Source organism: Temnothorax curvispinosus, unplaced genomic scaffold, assembly GCF_003070985.1.
Source record: "Temnothorax curvispinosus isolate PA1 unplaced genomic scaffold, ASM307098v1 QBEX01000173.1, whole genome shotgun sequence".
Classification (NCBI taxonomy): Eukaryota; Metazoa; Arthropoda; class Insecta; order Hymenoptera; family Formicidae; genus Temnothorax; species Temnothorax curvispinosus.
This window is the reverse complement of record NW_020209953.1, coordinates 202248-213567: the sequence shown is the minus strand read 5'-3', so window position 1 is coordinate 213567 and position 11320 is coordinate 202248. Positions and strand designations below refer to the sequence as shown.

General features: G+C 40.5%; 3 protein-coding genes across 4 annotated transcripts in view; 1 reads left to right on the top strand and 2 right to left on the bottom strand.

Annotated features, from left to right (window-relative positions):
- Positions 1 to 267: 267 nt before the first annotated feature.
- Positions 268 to 4483, bottom strand: LOC112460909 (protein DDI1 homolog 2). The gene is made up of 6 exons (XM_025025887.1): positions 3892 to 4483; positions 3143 to 3355; positions 2812 to 3066; positions 2048 to 2353; positions 1811 to 1930; positions 268 to 1498 (listed from the first exon to the last, which is right to left on the bottom strand). The coding sequence occupies exons 1-6, from the start codon at positions 4160 to 4162 to the stop codon at positions 1287 to 1289; spliced, it is 1377 nt and encodes a 458-aa protein (XP_024881655.1). The 5' UTR covers positions 4163 to 4483; the 3' UTR covers positions 268 to 1286.
- Positions 4484 to 4671: 188 nt separating this feature from the next.
- LOC112461269 (60S ribosome subunit biogenesis protein NIP7 homolog) lies at positions 4672 to 5684 on the top strand. The gene is made up of 4 exons (XM_025026487.1): positions 4672 to 4811; positions 4920 to 5145; positions 5232 to 5372; positions 5501 to 5684. Exons 1-4 carry the CDS (start codon positions 4756 to 4758, stop codon positions 5618 to 5620), a joined length of 543 nt encoding a protein of 180 aa, XP_024882255.1. The 5' UTR covers positions 4672 to 4755; the 3' UTR covers positions 5621 to 5684.
- A 227-nt stretch (positions 5685 to 5911) lies between these two features.
- LOC112461040 (cyclin G) overlaps positions 5912 to 11320 on the bottom strand; it is an 8397-nt gene continuing 2988 nt past the window's right edge. Inside the window, exons 2-7 of one of the 2 annotated variants that reach the window (XM_025026132.1) lie at positions 10918 to 11183; positions 10301 to 10717; positions 9843 to 10133; positions 9375 to 9583; positions 8444 to 8512; positions 5912 to 8336 (exon numbers count right to left, since the gene is read on the bottom strand). In XM_025026132.1, the coding sequence (XP_024881900.1) occupies positions 8467 to 8512; positions 9375 to 9583; positions 9843 to 10133; positions 10301 to 10717; positions 10918 to 11064 (1110 nt within the window). In that variant the 5' untranslated portion in view covers positions 11065 to 11183 and the 3' untranslated portion in view covers positions 5912 to 8336; positions 8444 to 8466. The remainder of the gene's footprint in view (positions 8337 to 8443; positions 8513 to 9374; positions 9584 to 9842; positions 10134 to 10300; positions 10718 to 10917; positions 11184 to 11320) is intronic. The other variant, XM_025026185.1, reaches the window with a different exon arrangement.

Sequence of the window (11320 nt, the reverse complement as noted above, 5' to 3'; positions counted from 1 at the left end):
AAAAAAAAATAGCAGTATAAAATCGACATTATCTGTAAGTTGGATACACACCTGCGTAGAAGACGTTCCTTCATAACTGCTATCGTGTAACAAATATCTTATTTAAAAAATGGAAAATCTTTCTATTCGCCTTTCATTATCATTTTATGTACAAAGTCGGTATTTCTTCGGTAAACAATGAGGAACTGAGTTTGAGCTGAGTCCAACATCAAATTCAAGTCTCTGAAACATTATCAAGCCATAAAGTCGATGTTCTAGCGCAAAAGATTCTGTCTATCCCATTTCGTGCTCGATTTATTTAGAGTCTATTAATACTAGATATATACATTTGTCCATATTCACCGCGTAAATGAAAAAACTACAAAGAATACCTACCGCGAAAGATACATGCATCTTTCGAGGGGCGTGTAGAAAAATCTTATCGCTTAATTATTTATGCTGACTCTCCTCAGCGCAATTACGTATACACAAGTCTTATTTTACAAGATCATGTGGCATCCAAACTAAATCTTGATATATAATGTATAATTATATCTTGCAAGTATGCATAATGCAATTTATTACATTAAGTATTAGGTCACGTAACAATTTAATTCCTCTTTTAATCAATTGTAACATAGCACAATAGTATATATATTTTATTTACACAATATATATACTTTGGAAATAATGCAATTAGGCGTTGCGCGTATGCGTAAGAAAATATACAAGGAAGTATACTTCAAATATAACTTCTCGTCATCTTAACTTGAAACTTTTATAAGATTCAATCTAATGCGCGTATTCTCCAGCGTTTTTCAATGTTCTTCCATTTGTTTCCGAGCTATAAAAATTTTTCGATATCACCGCTATTGTCAAAATCTCCGTTTACTAACGGGCCATATTGTAGTGTACCTTCCCCGTTTTGTGAATCGGTTGAAATCTCAAAAAATTATGTTCTTCCGTAGCACTCTCATTTATGTGACTGTATGTATTAGGAAGCAAATAACAGACAGACCATAATAGCATTTTCATTCAAATGATGTTAGAATAAATGTACCATTAGAATGGAGATTACGAGGAAGTTTCATATTAACAAGTTCGATTTCAACGATTTCACAGAACGGAGTATCAACTGTAATTAGAAGTATATCAAACAGCTGTTGATGACGAAAATACTTAACAATTGTTTCGAACGTTGTTTATCCTCACCATCCTTTTATTGCCTATCTTATATTCACAATTTCGATCTACGCCTGTCTCCTCTTTCACGATAGCTCGCGTACTCGAATCGCACGTGACAACTTTCAAAATTTTAATGATTTCGCAAACAGCGCGGCGGTAGCCTGCGTTTTATCCCCGTTAAACCTACGCAATTCCGCAATGACTTGTGCCCTGGTGAAACCCAGGGCCTCCAGTTCCTTAACCGTGGCTTCCGTGAACGGATCATGCGGATAGATTGTAGTCTCTAAGGCGGCGGCGGGTCTTGATGACCCATGATTACTGCTGCCTTGCCCGTCTAACGAATTTCAATGGAAACATTATATCAATGACGAGGAAAGTTGTATCTTCTTTAAAAAAGAGGCAAATAAAATATAAAATGCTTCAAATAATCGTGCAAATTAAATGTTCATAGCTTTGAGCTGCTGTCGAGAACAAAAATCAAGTAATTTAAATTTATTTAAAGAATAAGCAATGGTAGAAATATACTAAAAACAGACCAGGCGCATAGGGGAAAGATAAAGTTAAATTTTTTTTTTAATTTTAATAAATGGAGTGGAATAAAAGGACGAGAGGATTAAAAGGATAGCCTGGGCTGATACATACTTACCGTGCTGCTGCCTCTGTTTCTTAGCATCCCTCGTACTATCCTCGAGAGCTCGCTGGAGATCCCTGTCGTCTATGGATTCATCGCTGTTCCCGCTCAATTTTGCACACTCCGGTAAATCGCCTGTAAAAATGATTAATAAATTATTAATGTTCGCCAATGTTTCTGAATCTCACGTCTGCTCAAAATTAATTAATCTTAAACATGTCTTATTAGTTACAAAGAAAGGAAGAAACACACCTTCCGCCAGAAATGTAGTTTCAGTGCCTGTAGTTCCGATTTTCAGGACATTCTTCTTCAAGTCTATGCAACACTGATGTCTTTTGAGCATGTCCAAGCCCAACAGCATGTCCATAGGCTGTTCCTCAAGGACGCTGAAGGATGTTGTCAGATGGTCGTTGCCGATCTGTATTTGTACCATGTGTATACGACCGATTATGCGTTGTACTCCAACGCCTTTGGCGACTCCCGCCCACCTTGTGTCGACTAGACGCATAATGTGGCATCTCTCGGCGCAGGCAGCGGACATAATAGTAGTTTGTGCACCTTGGGTCACAAAAATAATGGCTTGTTGACGTTACGATGCTTAGAGTCAATTTTGCAAAATGCATTTTCTCCAAAAACCTCCTTTCGCATTTGTTATTTCTAGAATCGCGATCGAAATACATTCGAATATATTTAAATCAAGATTCAGTCTTTTTTTCCTGTTTTCGCGGACAGAGGTCAGGCGTTCTAAAATTAAATTGTTTTTCTGCATGCCGTGCAGAATGATTATTCGCAATGTCAGATGTATACGTTTAAAAATAGACATTTACTCAGCCGCCCTCTCCCTCCCCCGAGATGTATAACAGAAGAACAAAGATACTTAAAAATAATCTCAAGCACGATACAGTAAAAATCGAAGAAAGGACTTGCACAAAGACTTTGTTTTTCTCGAGATGCGAGTGGAAAATCGACGCGTTTTCCCTTGCTACCGGAGGTAGCGCTTGGTCCGGACAATTTACCTGAGTCAATAAATGCCTTAACCGGAAATCCGTTGACTTTACAATTAATATACAACATGACGACGGTGCCGAAGGTTTCGGGATTGTACTCCATCGCGGCCTCCATATTTGCCTCGATATTCTTCTGCCTGATCTCTTCGGCGATCAGCCGCTGCGCTTCGGTGTCGAACGGATCGGCGTTCATCATTCTCAGCCGTTGCGCTTGCCGTTCTTCTCGAGCGGCTATCTGCTCTCTGAGTACAGTCGAAAATCTATCTATAATGCACGGATATTTAGGCCAAAGGATGCAAAACGCAACGTTAAGCTGTAACATTCGAAACTGCTTGCTCACCAAGATTTCCCGACAGCAGCGCGTCGGCCAATCTGGGATTATTCTGCTTCAGCAACGCCAGCTGATCCGGATTGGCCAGGAACATGTTCTTTATCATAGCCGGATCGTCCTCGCTGCGGGGATTTTGTACTCTGTTGTTCGCGACCGGCGACGGGCGCTGATTATTGCTGGTCCCGGGAATTCTGATGGAACTGAAGTCCAGTATTGGAATGGCTAGAGCGATGTTTCTTCAAATTTAGTACGTTCATTTATTTCCGGCAAGATATATGTTGCCAAGTACACTGACTGGCAGGAATGCCTGGACATTTTGATATGTATGATATATATGTACATGTATATGTATTATGTCCAGGCATTCCTGCCGGTAGAGTGTACAGCACAAAGGGGAGAAAGATAAAAATAAATTGACATTGTTTTTCAAGTAGGTATTGAGGCTGAACAGCCAAGATTGACAAAGGCATGTATAATTAAGCGGAAGTCAAAGGCCGAGGCTTCAAGGCCCCCATTGTTATCTACGCTCTATCAGCAAGATAAATGATAAAGCACGCCGTTGGGATGCAACTCGGAGCATAATAAAGACAAACAACGGCATAAAGATAAATAACGTTCTTTGGGCTGTACGTTAAGGTTACATCGAAGGTAATTATTCAAAATTTGGACTCCACACCTCGAAAAGTAAAATTATTAAAAAATTAAAGCAAAATTTCCCGCTTAACCACACACGGTCCATCCATCCCTCGGGTACCTACATCTGTTGAAGGGTCCTTGCATGTTCAGATCGCTGCCCCCGCTCTGGTGCATGTGTTGGAGGATGACGGCGTCGCCGTCGCGTATCCCGTGGTCGCGCAGCGACTTCTTGTCGTCCATGAGCGGCCGGCCGTTGAACGCGATCACGATCTCGTGGGCCGGCACGCCGCTCTCGATCTCGCAGAACGCCTTGAAGTTCTCCAGCTCCAGTTCCTCGCTCACGTCGAGAACGAACACGCTGTCGTCGCTGAGCGTCGTCACCGTCACCTTCATCGCGTGCGCGCCGGTGGAGCTTCACGGATCAAAACACGAGGTCCACGTCAAACCAGACCAAACCACGCGTCCGCCTCGCTCTCTCTCTGTCTTTCTCTCTCTCGCCGTCGACGGGAAAGTGCCGGGAAGGATCCGCGACGATCGCGACGTGATCGCGATCGGAGAAAGGCGGCTGGCGGCCGATAACTCGTGCGGAGTGGGCGGGGAGACGCGGTGGAAGGGAACGGGCCGATCTCGCGACGAGTCCTCCGGATGTAAACACGGGACCAGCTCAGCAAAAATACTTCCCCGACGGCGGCGAGACACGAGCGGACACGATCACGCGAGCCGAGACGGGTGACGCGGCAGTGCACGCGGCGGCGCGGTCGACATCAACAATCGAACGACAATCGAGAGCCCCCGTCTCGACGCGGGCGCCGATAGGCTGCGATTTTCTGCGTCCAAATTCCAAATCGATTTTGAACGGGCTGGACGTCGTATGACGTCACGTCAACACTGCACGTGTTCGAGCTGCAGAGATATCACGCGGAGAAATTTATTTTCAAAGAAAAAAAATAAATTATTGACGGCACGTTTCCCCATATATTCTAAGGATGAAGCAATTATCGGAGGAAAGAACGAAGCTCGTGTTTGAGAAGCTAACAAAATAGTGAGTAACTTGGCAACCTCAATTATTCACTCATTTCCCATAATTTTCCAGTTAAATGTAGATAAGTGTATCGAATATTGATAATAAATTGTAAATTGAATTACGCAGCATTGGCACTAACGTGAAGAACCTGATCGATCGACCGGACGGGATGTACTGCTTTCGGGAGAAAAAGGACAGGGTGTACTATGTGTCGGAGAAGATATTATCCTTGGCGAATACCGTGGGAGGTGATCACCTGTTGAGCTTAGGCACCTGCTTCGGCAGATTCACAAAATCGGGGAAGTTCAAGCTGCACGTTACCGCGTTACATTATCTGGCCCCTTACGCACAGGTGAGTGTGCGCCGTTGAACATGTTTACCGCGAGATTATGAGCAAGCGTTAGTTGGAACTTATTCAAGAACAATGTCCTTATCCAGCACAAGATCTGGGTGAAACCCTCGGCGGAGCAACAGTTTCTGTACGGACATCACGTTATGAAATCAGGTCTCGCTCGTATAACGGAAGGTACTTCTCAGTATCAGGGTGTCGTCGTGCTTTCTATGAACGATTTGCCACTGGTATGTGATATATACTGTACAATTATTTCTTGATTACATTGTCGATTATCTCTCTTTAACATCGTTGCATAAACGAAAGAGATAACAAAACGATGTAAGGCTCATTCATTTTCTATTTAATATGTCAGGGATTTGGCGTTGCTGCAAAGAGTACAGCGGACTGCAAACACGCGGATCCGATAGCAACAATTTGCTTTCACCAAGCGGACATTGGAGAGTACATACGTTCAGAGGACACGTTGCTCTAGCAAAGATTCACATGCCTGTTATTTTTTCAAGGAAACGAAATATATATCCAATTTGTACAGTAAATTCGATGTCTTTCTTCGTATCTTATAATTTACGTCTCCACGAGTGTGACCTTAAAATTAAACGCATTACATACATATATTGTATTTAGTTAGAGATTGTTACATGCTCGTTGTGACATATGTACGTATGTATGTGTATGTACTTTCATCATGGAACACAGACACGAATGGTGATTGTCTCTTTGCAAAACAAAAGATTACAGTTATAGATTTATTACTTCATCTCCATTGTATTTTTCTATTATTTTATTATGAACGAACTTTGTGCATTACAAATTCATTTTTTGTCGTCAATGGTAAAAGGTAAATACACCGTTTTACCTCTTACGTGTTCCACATTACGCAAGAGGATCTTTGAAAGAAACACGTTATCGTACTTGTGTTAACGAAATTAGAAACTATATGTAACATATAATACCGACAAGTAAAAATTTGTGCTCTCTTTCAATAAAATTATTCAGATGAAATAAATAGCATATATATATACACGACACATAGAAATGATAATCTCGTGACAAGACTTTCTATTCTCTTTATCCGAAAAGACAAAAGTAATTTATCTCATCTTATAGATTTAATATTATAAAATCAGACTCTTCATCTCGTTCTTGCAGTCTCAAATTTTTAATAGCTACGCCGCATCTGCAGAAGAACATCGTCTCAGCACCAGCTATAATCCTGAGATGCGTGATTTTGCTCGATTGAATTGTGCTTCCGTTACATTGCTTGCGGAGCATTTCGGCTCGTTTCCAGTAAGAACACCGGTGACTTTACGAATATCCATGCGTGGTGATTAGAGATTTGTTAGAAAATTAAAAAAAAAAAAAGCTTCGTGGAATAAAATTTGCACGATGTATTGATGCCGCAAGGCAAAAAGAGAATGTATTTTCACAGATCACGAAATGAAAGTACGGTACGACTTATGACTAGCGTAAACTGGCTAAGATTTGCAAACTTATTTGAACCAACAATTGCTTTTTTTTCCTTTTTCTTCAGTTACAAAGACGCAGATGACGCGGACTAGCTCCCGAGCGCCAAATTGTGAGCTACCGTGAATCGCAATACCGTGTAGCACAAATTGACGGGAAATTATGTATGAGAATGTATAGAAACCGTCTATAAAAGATTCAACGTTTTTTGTCAAATAAATAAAATTACAAATTATGTTGGCTCGCATTACGACGCGTCGTTTACGCGCTTTCATCTGCTTGCGAACGAATTTCTATACGATGTCCACTCGCTTCTCACATTTCGATATTTCGTGATTGCGCTTAATCCTTAATTGATCGCGTACACACAAAATGCACGCAGTCTACACATTTATACTATATTATGCGATCAATCAAGACTTAAGGACAACGACTTACGAGTATTTCTTCATGTCTTTTCTTTGACACGTTCTTATATTACTTTATCGCGGTCGAATCAGCTAATAAATGATCGTAAAGCTGATATCAATACTGATATCAATACAAAGCGTTTGTATTATTACGGTAAGAAAATCTAATCTCAAAACGTACGAGATAATCTCATACAGAAAAGAAGCGATTCGAATAAAATTCAATTTTTAAAAAAGAAAATGCAATGATTTATCTTTGGAATATACATAAAAAGAATCACGTCTTTTCTTTTATATTGCAACGCGATAGCGAAATTCGTCTCCACAACACTCTGGATTACACATTTGTGCATTTCGTAGATTTCCCCGTTATTCGTTCATTATTTATCTGACATGTGCGTACACGCCAAGAAATTCATCCAGAGTGCAATAAACCTATTTTATCGATTGTTCCGTTTTCTCGACGCGGAGATACGATCAGATACGATAAAGAGAAGCGTATTTTTCGAGACATGACACTAGATCTGACAAAATGTTTTCTTTCTTCGTCAAACCTAGCAAGCACAAGTTTAAGCGCATTCAACTCTCATTGGTATGTCGACCAATCTTTATAATCTTTTTTTCCTCCAATAACCGTTTTACGTTATACGAAATTTTCAACACACTTTCGCAATTCTCATTATTTTTTCTTTTATAATTTTTCCTCGTTTTTAACACATCTTGTAAATATATAGATATACGTTTTTGCTAAGCGATATTGTTTTACTAATTAGATAATAACTATAAAGGATTTTTTTTGTATCACATTAATTTTCAATATTTCTTAAAGATGATTACTAGGTTTCTGCTCGTCACAGTGTTTATGTACCTGTTTACCTTCTCCCTCTCCCCATCCCTATAACAGCAATTCAATCTTATCGCAGGAACGGGGAGGGGCACAAATCCTTGTCTTCTTCATAAAATATTTGCACAAATATTCCGAAATACATGCATGTAATGCGATGAGAAAGTGAGCCGAGATTAATATATGGTGCGACTAATGAGGAATTTACATACTGGCAAAACATATATATTTTATACAGTAAAAGACTTGTGTCTTGCTAGTATGTACATTTCAGTAGATGACACAAACGGAGCTTCTAAGGGAAATTATTGTAACGCGTGAAACGACGTTTGTACTCTCGAGTAAAATTTTGATCTTCGTACTGGAAAAAGTGAAAATCTTGCGCTTTTACTTGACGCGTGGACCAGACATATCCAGTATATCAAAAGTAGTTTACTTGATACACCAGAAGAAAATGCCAATGCCGTACTCTGAAAACAAAAGTGAAACGTGAACATGTAACAAGCATTTATTTCCAAGATTCGTAACAATTTATAAAATATCTTTACAACAGCAGAATATTTAATAGAAACCATACCTCAAAAAAATGGTGGTGCTACTTTAACGTCTCTTATTGCCATGGCGTCGAGCGTATTTACGGGTTTTCCTGCAAAAGAAAAAAAGATTCAATTCGATGCTTTAAGGAGGTTCTACAGGTACTCTCTAGTCAGTTGAGAGATGAAGAGAAAATCTTTAAATTCATCGATTCTAAGTATTTATAAAACATTTTCGTGAATTTTGATGACGTTAGAGCTTATATCATACCCATATTAGTCGAAGCGAGGAATAATTAAAAATATCGTGTAAGTGCTCCTTTGACTCTGGCGGCTTATAATGAAAGAAAATGTGGTAACGTCGCGAACTTGACAGTTCTGCTCATATGACCGTGGTTATTTCACAATTTCACATAATTCTAGAGCGAGTACTTCTCCGTAAGCGCTCGTAAACGTTAGGTGCTTAAGTTTGAGGTGCTGTCATACTGTGGTGCTGTACTGGCTGTACACTTTTCGCGCGGGTGCAGTCGCTGCGACATTGCCAAATCTCCCTTGTTATTCGAAGCACGCTACGTGAACTGTGATATGGCCTGTTTCAATAGCCAATATTACAAAATTTTACGCGATAACCCTTGTTTTTCTCGATATTTTTGAAAAGCTTAGATTAAGATCTATAAGAGCTCCGTTTTTTGAATCTCTGGTAGGTCGCCTTTATATAATTAATATCTCGTTTCCTGTCTCCAAGAGCCCCTCTGCCATATGTAGCTTATGTTAAAAACTGTGATTTCAAAATTCATTTTTGCAAATTTTTACACGGTAAACGATGCTAAAATTTTTCGAGCACTTTTCTCGCATCTCAATTTATACGTCCATAAAGTTTTTTCCAATTTTTAGATACATCCATTATCTGTAGAACCTCCTTAACAATATATGACATTTTCTTAAACTGTGACCTAAAGAAGTGGCGATAGATACCTGATTCTGCTCGGAGACGGAGTCGGCGCATGTTCCGCGATGGCGGGTAGCACGGATCTGAAATTGTGGGTCGGACGTAAAATACCCGCGGTACGCGACGAAACTTTCCAGATTAGTTCCTGCCTGTAAGGAGTTTGCTCCTGTGCGTTATACTTGCTCAGTATGGCGCCCACCGCCTCATGAGTAGAGCAGAAACTCTCCTCTGAAATCTAAAACACGACAAAAACATGAGCTTTGAAGATCGACAAATAAATTATGCGAGCCGAATTATCTCGTGATTATTTTCGCTCTGTTTATCTTAATTTGTTCTTTGTTTTAAATTTCCATTTATTTAAAGAATTTACATTTTACAAAAATATTTTTTCCCCGTTTTACAAAAATATTTGTTCCACGATTTATTTCGAAATTTTATGTGTTCTATTCAAAGTGAATAATAAAACTTAAACCAAGTAATGAGGTAACATTTACGTTGCATTTCTCTTGGAGCCCCATGGCGAACTGCATGAGTTCGTCTTTCAGCAACTGGTAGGATGGCGCAATGGTGGATGCGTTGTGTGAAGATGGACCGTCAGCAGACACAGTGGCGTCCGCATTTGCATTCAGCCGATTAACAGCGGCGTCCAAATAAGTGCAGAGTAATACCAGAGCCACCTCAGATTGCCTGAGGCTCGCGCAATTACCGTCGCAAGCCACCATTTCCAATCTGAGGATCAATTCGGACTCCTGTAACAGGACGAACGGTGCTCGTGAGAGCGCAGTCTGACCATATAATTTTCGTGTCAATAAAACTGTACTTATAAAATTGGCATACAACGACTTAACAAATATTTCGAATGCTGTTAGAGCTTTATCTTTGGTGTCGAGGATCGACGAACATAATCTTTTTCTTTTTTTCAATTCTATAAATAGATTAGATGATAGCTCACCTTGATGATGCTGGTATACACGTCACCGAGATGCATTTGCTTCGCCACCGCGTGAAACATATTGTTGAACAGCCGTAGAAAAGTCAAGGTGGTAGTGGGCTGAGTACCGGGTACCCACTGCAACTTGTCTCGTATCACCCCCGACATACGTCTCAGGTCGTCGGCCGTGCATCGACATTGCGAGATCGAGACTAGATGGTCGGCATCTATTTCCTGCGCGCATTGGATGGCGGCTATGTAAAAGGCCGACACGCTGATGCAGGCCATATGCTTCTGCCTTGCCTTCATTTTCGTCAGGAAACGGTCCATCAGATTGATCGCAATGAAGAATACATCTGACGACAAGTCGTACACCACCTTCAGGCATCTTAGTACATGAGCGGATCTGTCCCGAGCACCAATCGTTATCTCATCGTCCTGGAACGTACAGACATTAGTGTGGTAATTAAACAAATGTTATTATTAATCTGTAATCTTAAAAATTAAGAACACTAAAATCTTAATGCGTCAACATGTGCATTGAACTGACGTGGCAGATAAAACTTATCACAGTTAATAATTTTATTGATGCTGCTTATAAAATTTTAACCATTTCTTCCGCGCAAAACAATTCTCACCTTTGTTGTAATAGGTAATTGGTGGAGGTCCGGTTGAAATTTGACCTCCTGGACCAGATTCGAGACCAGGTCCTCTTGCAGTTTCTCGAGCGGGGGGATGGCATCCGGTACAGGCAAGACCGTGTCCATTCCTGCAGTGTGTGACATCGCAACAGCTAACTACAACAATCCGACTACGACGACCCGGCACCCAGGGTTGGCTGATGTAGTGTGGCTGATGAGAAGAACCACACAACAAGAATGGCGCAGCTGGCCAAGCCTTGTATCTGTAAGCAGAGTATAAACGATTCGTGATAAACTTTGCGCGTCCGTACAAATCGTATCGTTAACGAGAAAAATAAAGTAAATATTATGACACACGAACACCCTGTTGTGGCTCTGTACCCTCGTTTTTACTTGTAGA

Bases quoted from the DNA above. Each gene is read 5' to 3' on its own strand.
- LOC112461269 (XM_025026487.1), top strand. From the start codon at position 4,756: ATGAAGCAATTATCGGAGGAAAGAACGAAGCTCGTGTTTGAGAAGCTA. The intron at 5,146-5,231 runs GTGAGTGTGCGC...GTCCTTATCCAG, and splicing joins ATCTGGCCCCTTACGCACAG to CACAAGATCTGGGTGAAACC. The intron at 5,373-5,500 runs GTATGTGATATA...TTAATATGTCAG, and splicing joins CTATGAACGATTTGCCACTG to GGATTTGGCGTTGCTGCAAA.
- LOC112460909 (XM_025025887.1), bottom strand. From the start codon at position 4,162: ATGAAGGTGACGGTGACGACGCTCAGCGACGACAGCGTGTTCGTTCTC. The intron at 3,356-3,891 runs GTAGGTACCCGA...ACATCGCTCTAG, and splicing joins GCAAGGACCCTTCAACAGAT to CCATTCCAATACTGGACTTC. The intron at 3,067-3,142 runs GTGAGCAAGCAG...CGTGCATTATAG, and splicing joins GCTGCTGTCGGGAAATCTTG to ATAGATTTTCGACTGTACTC.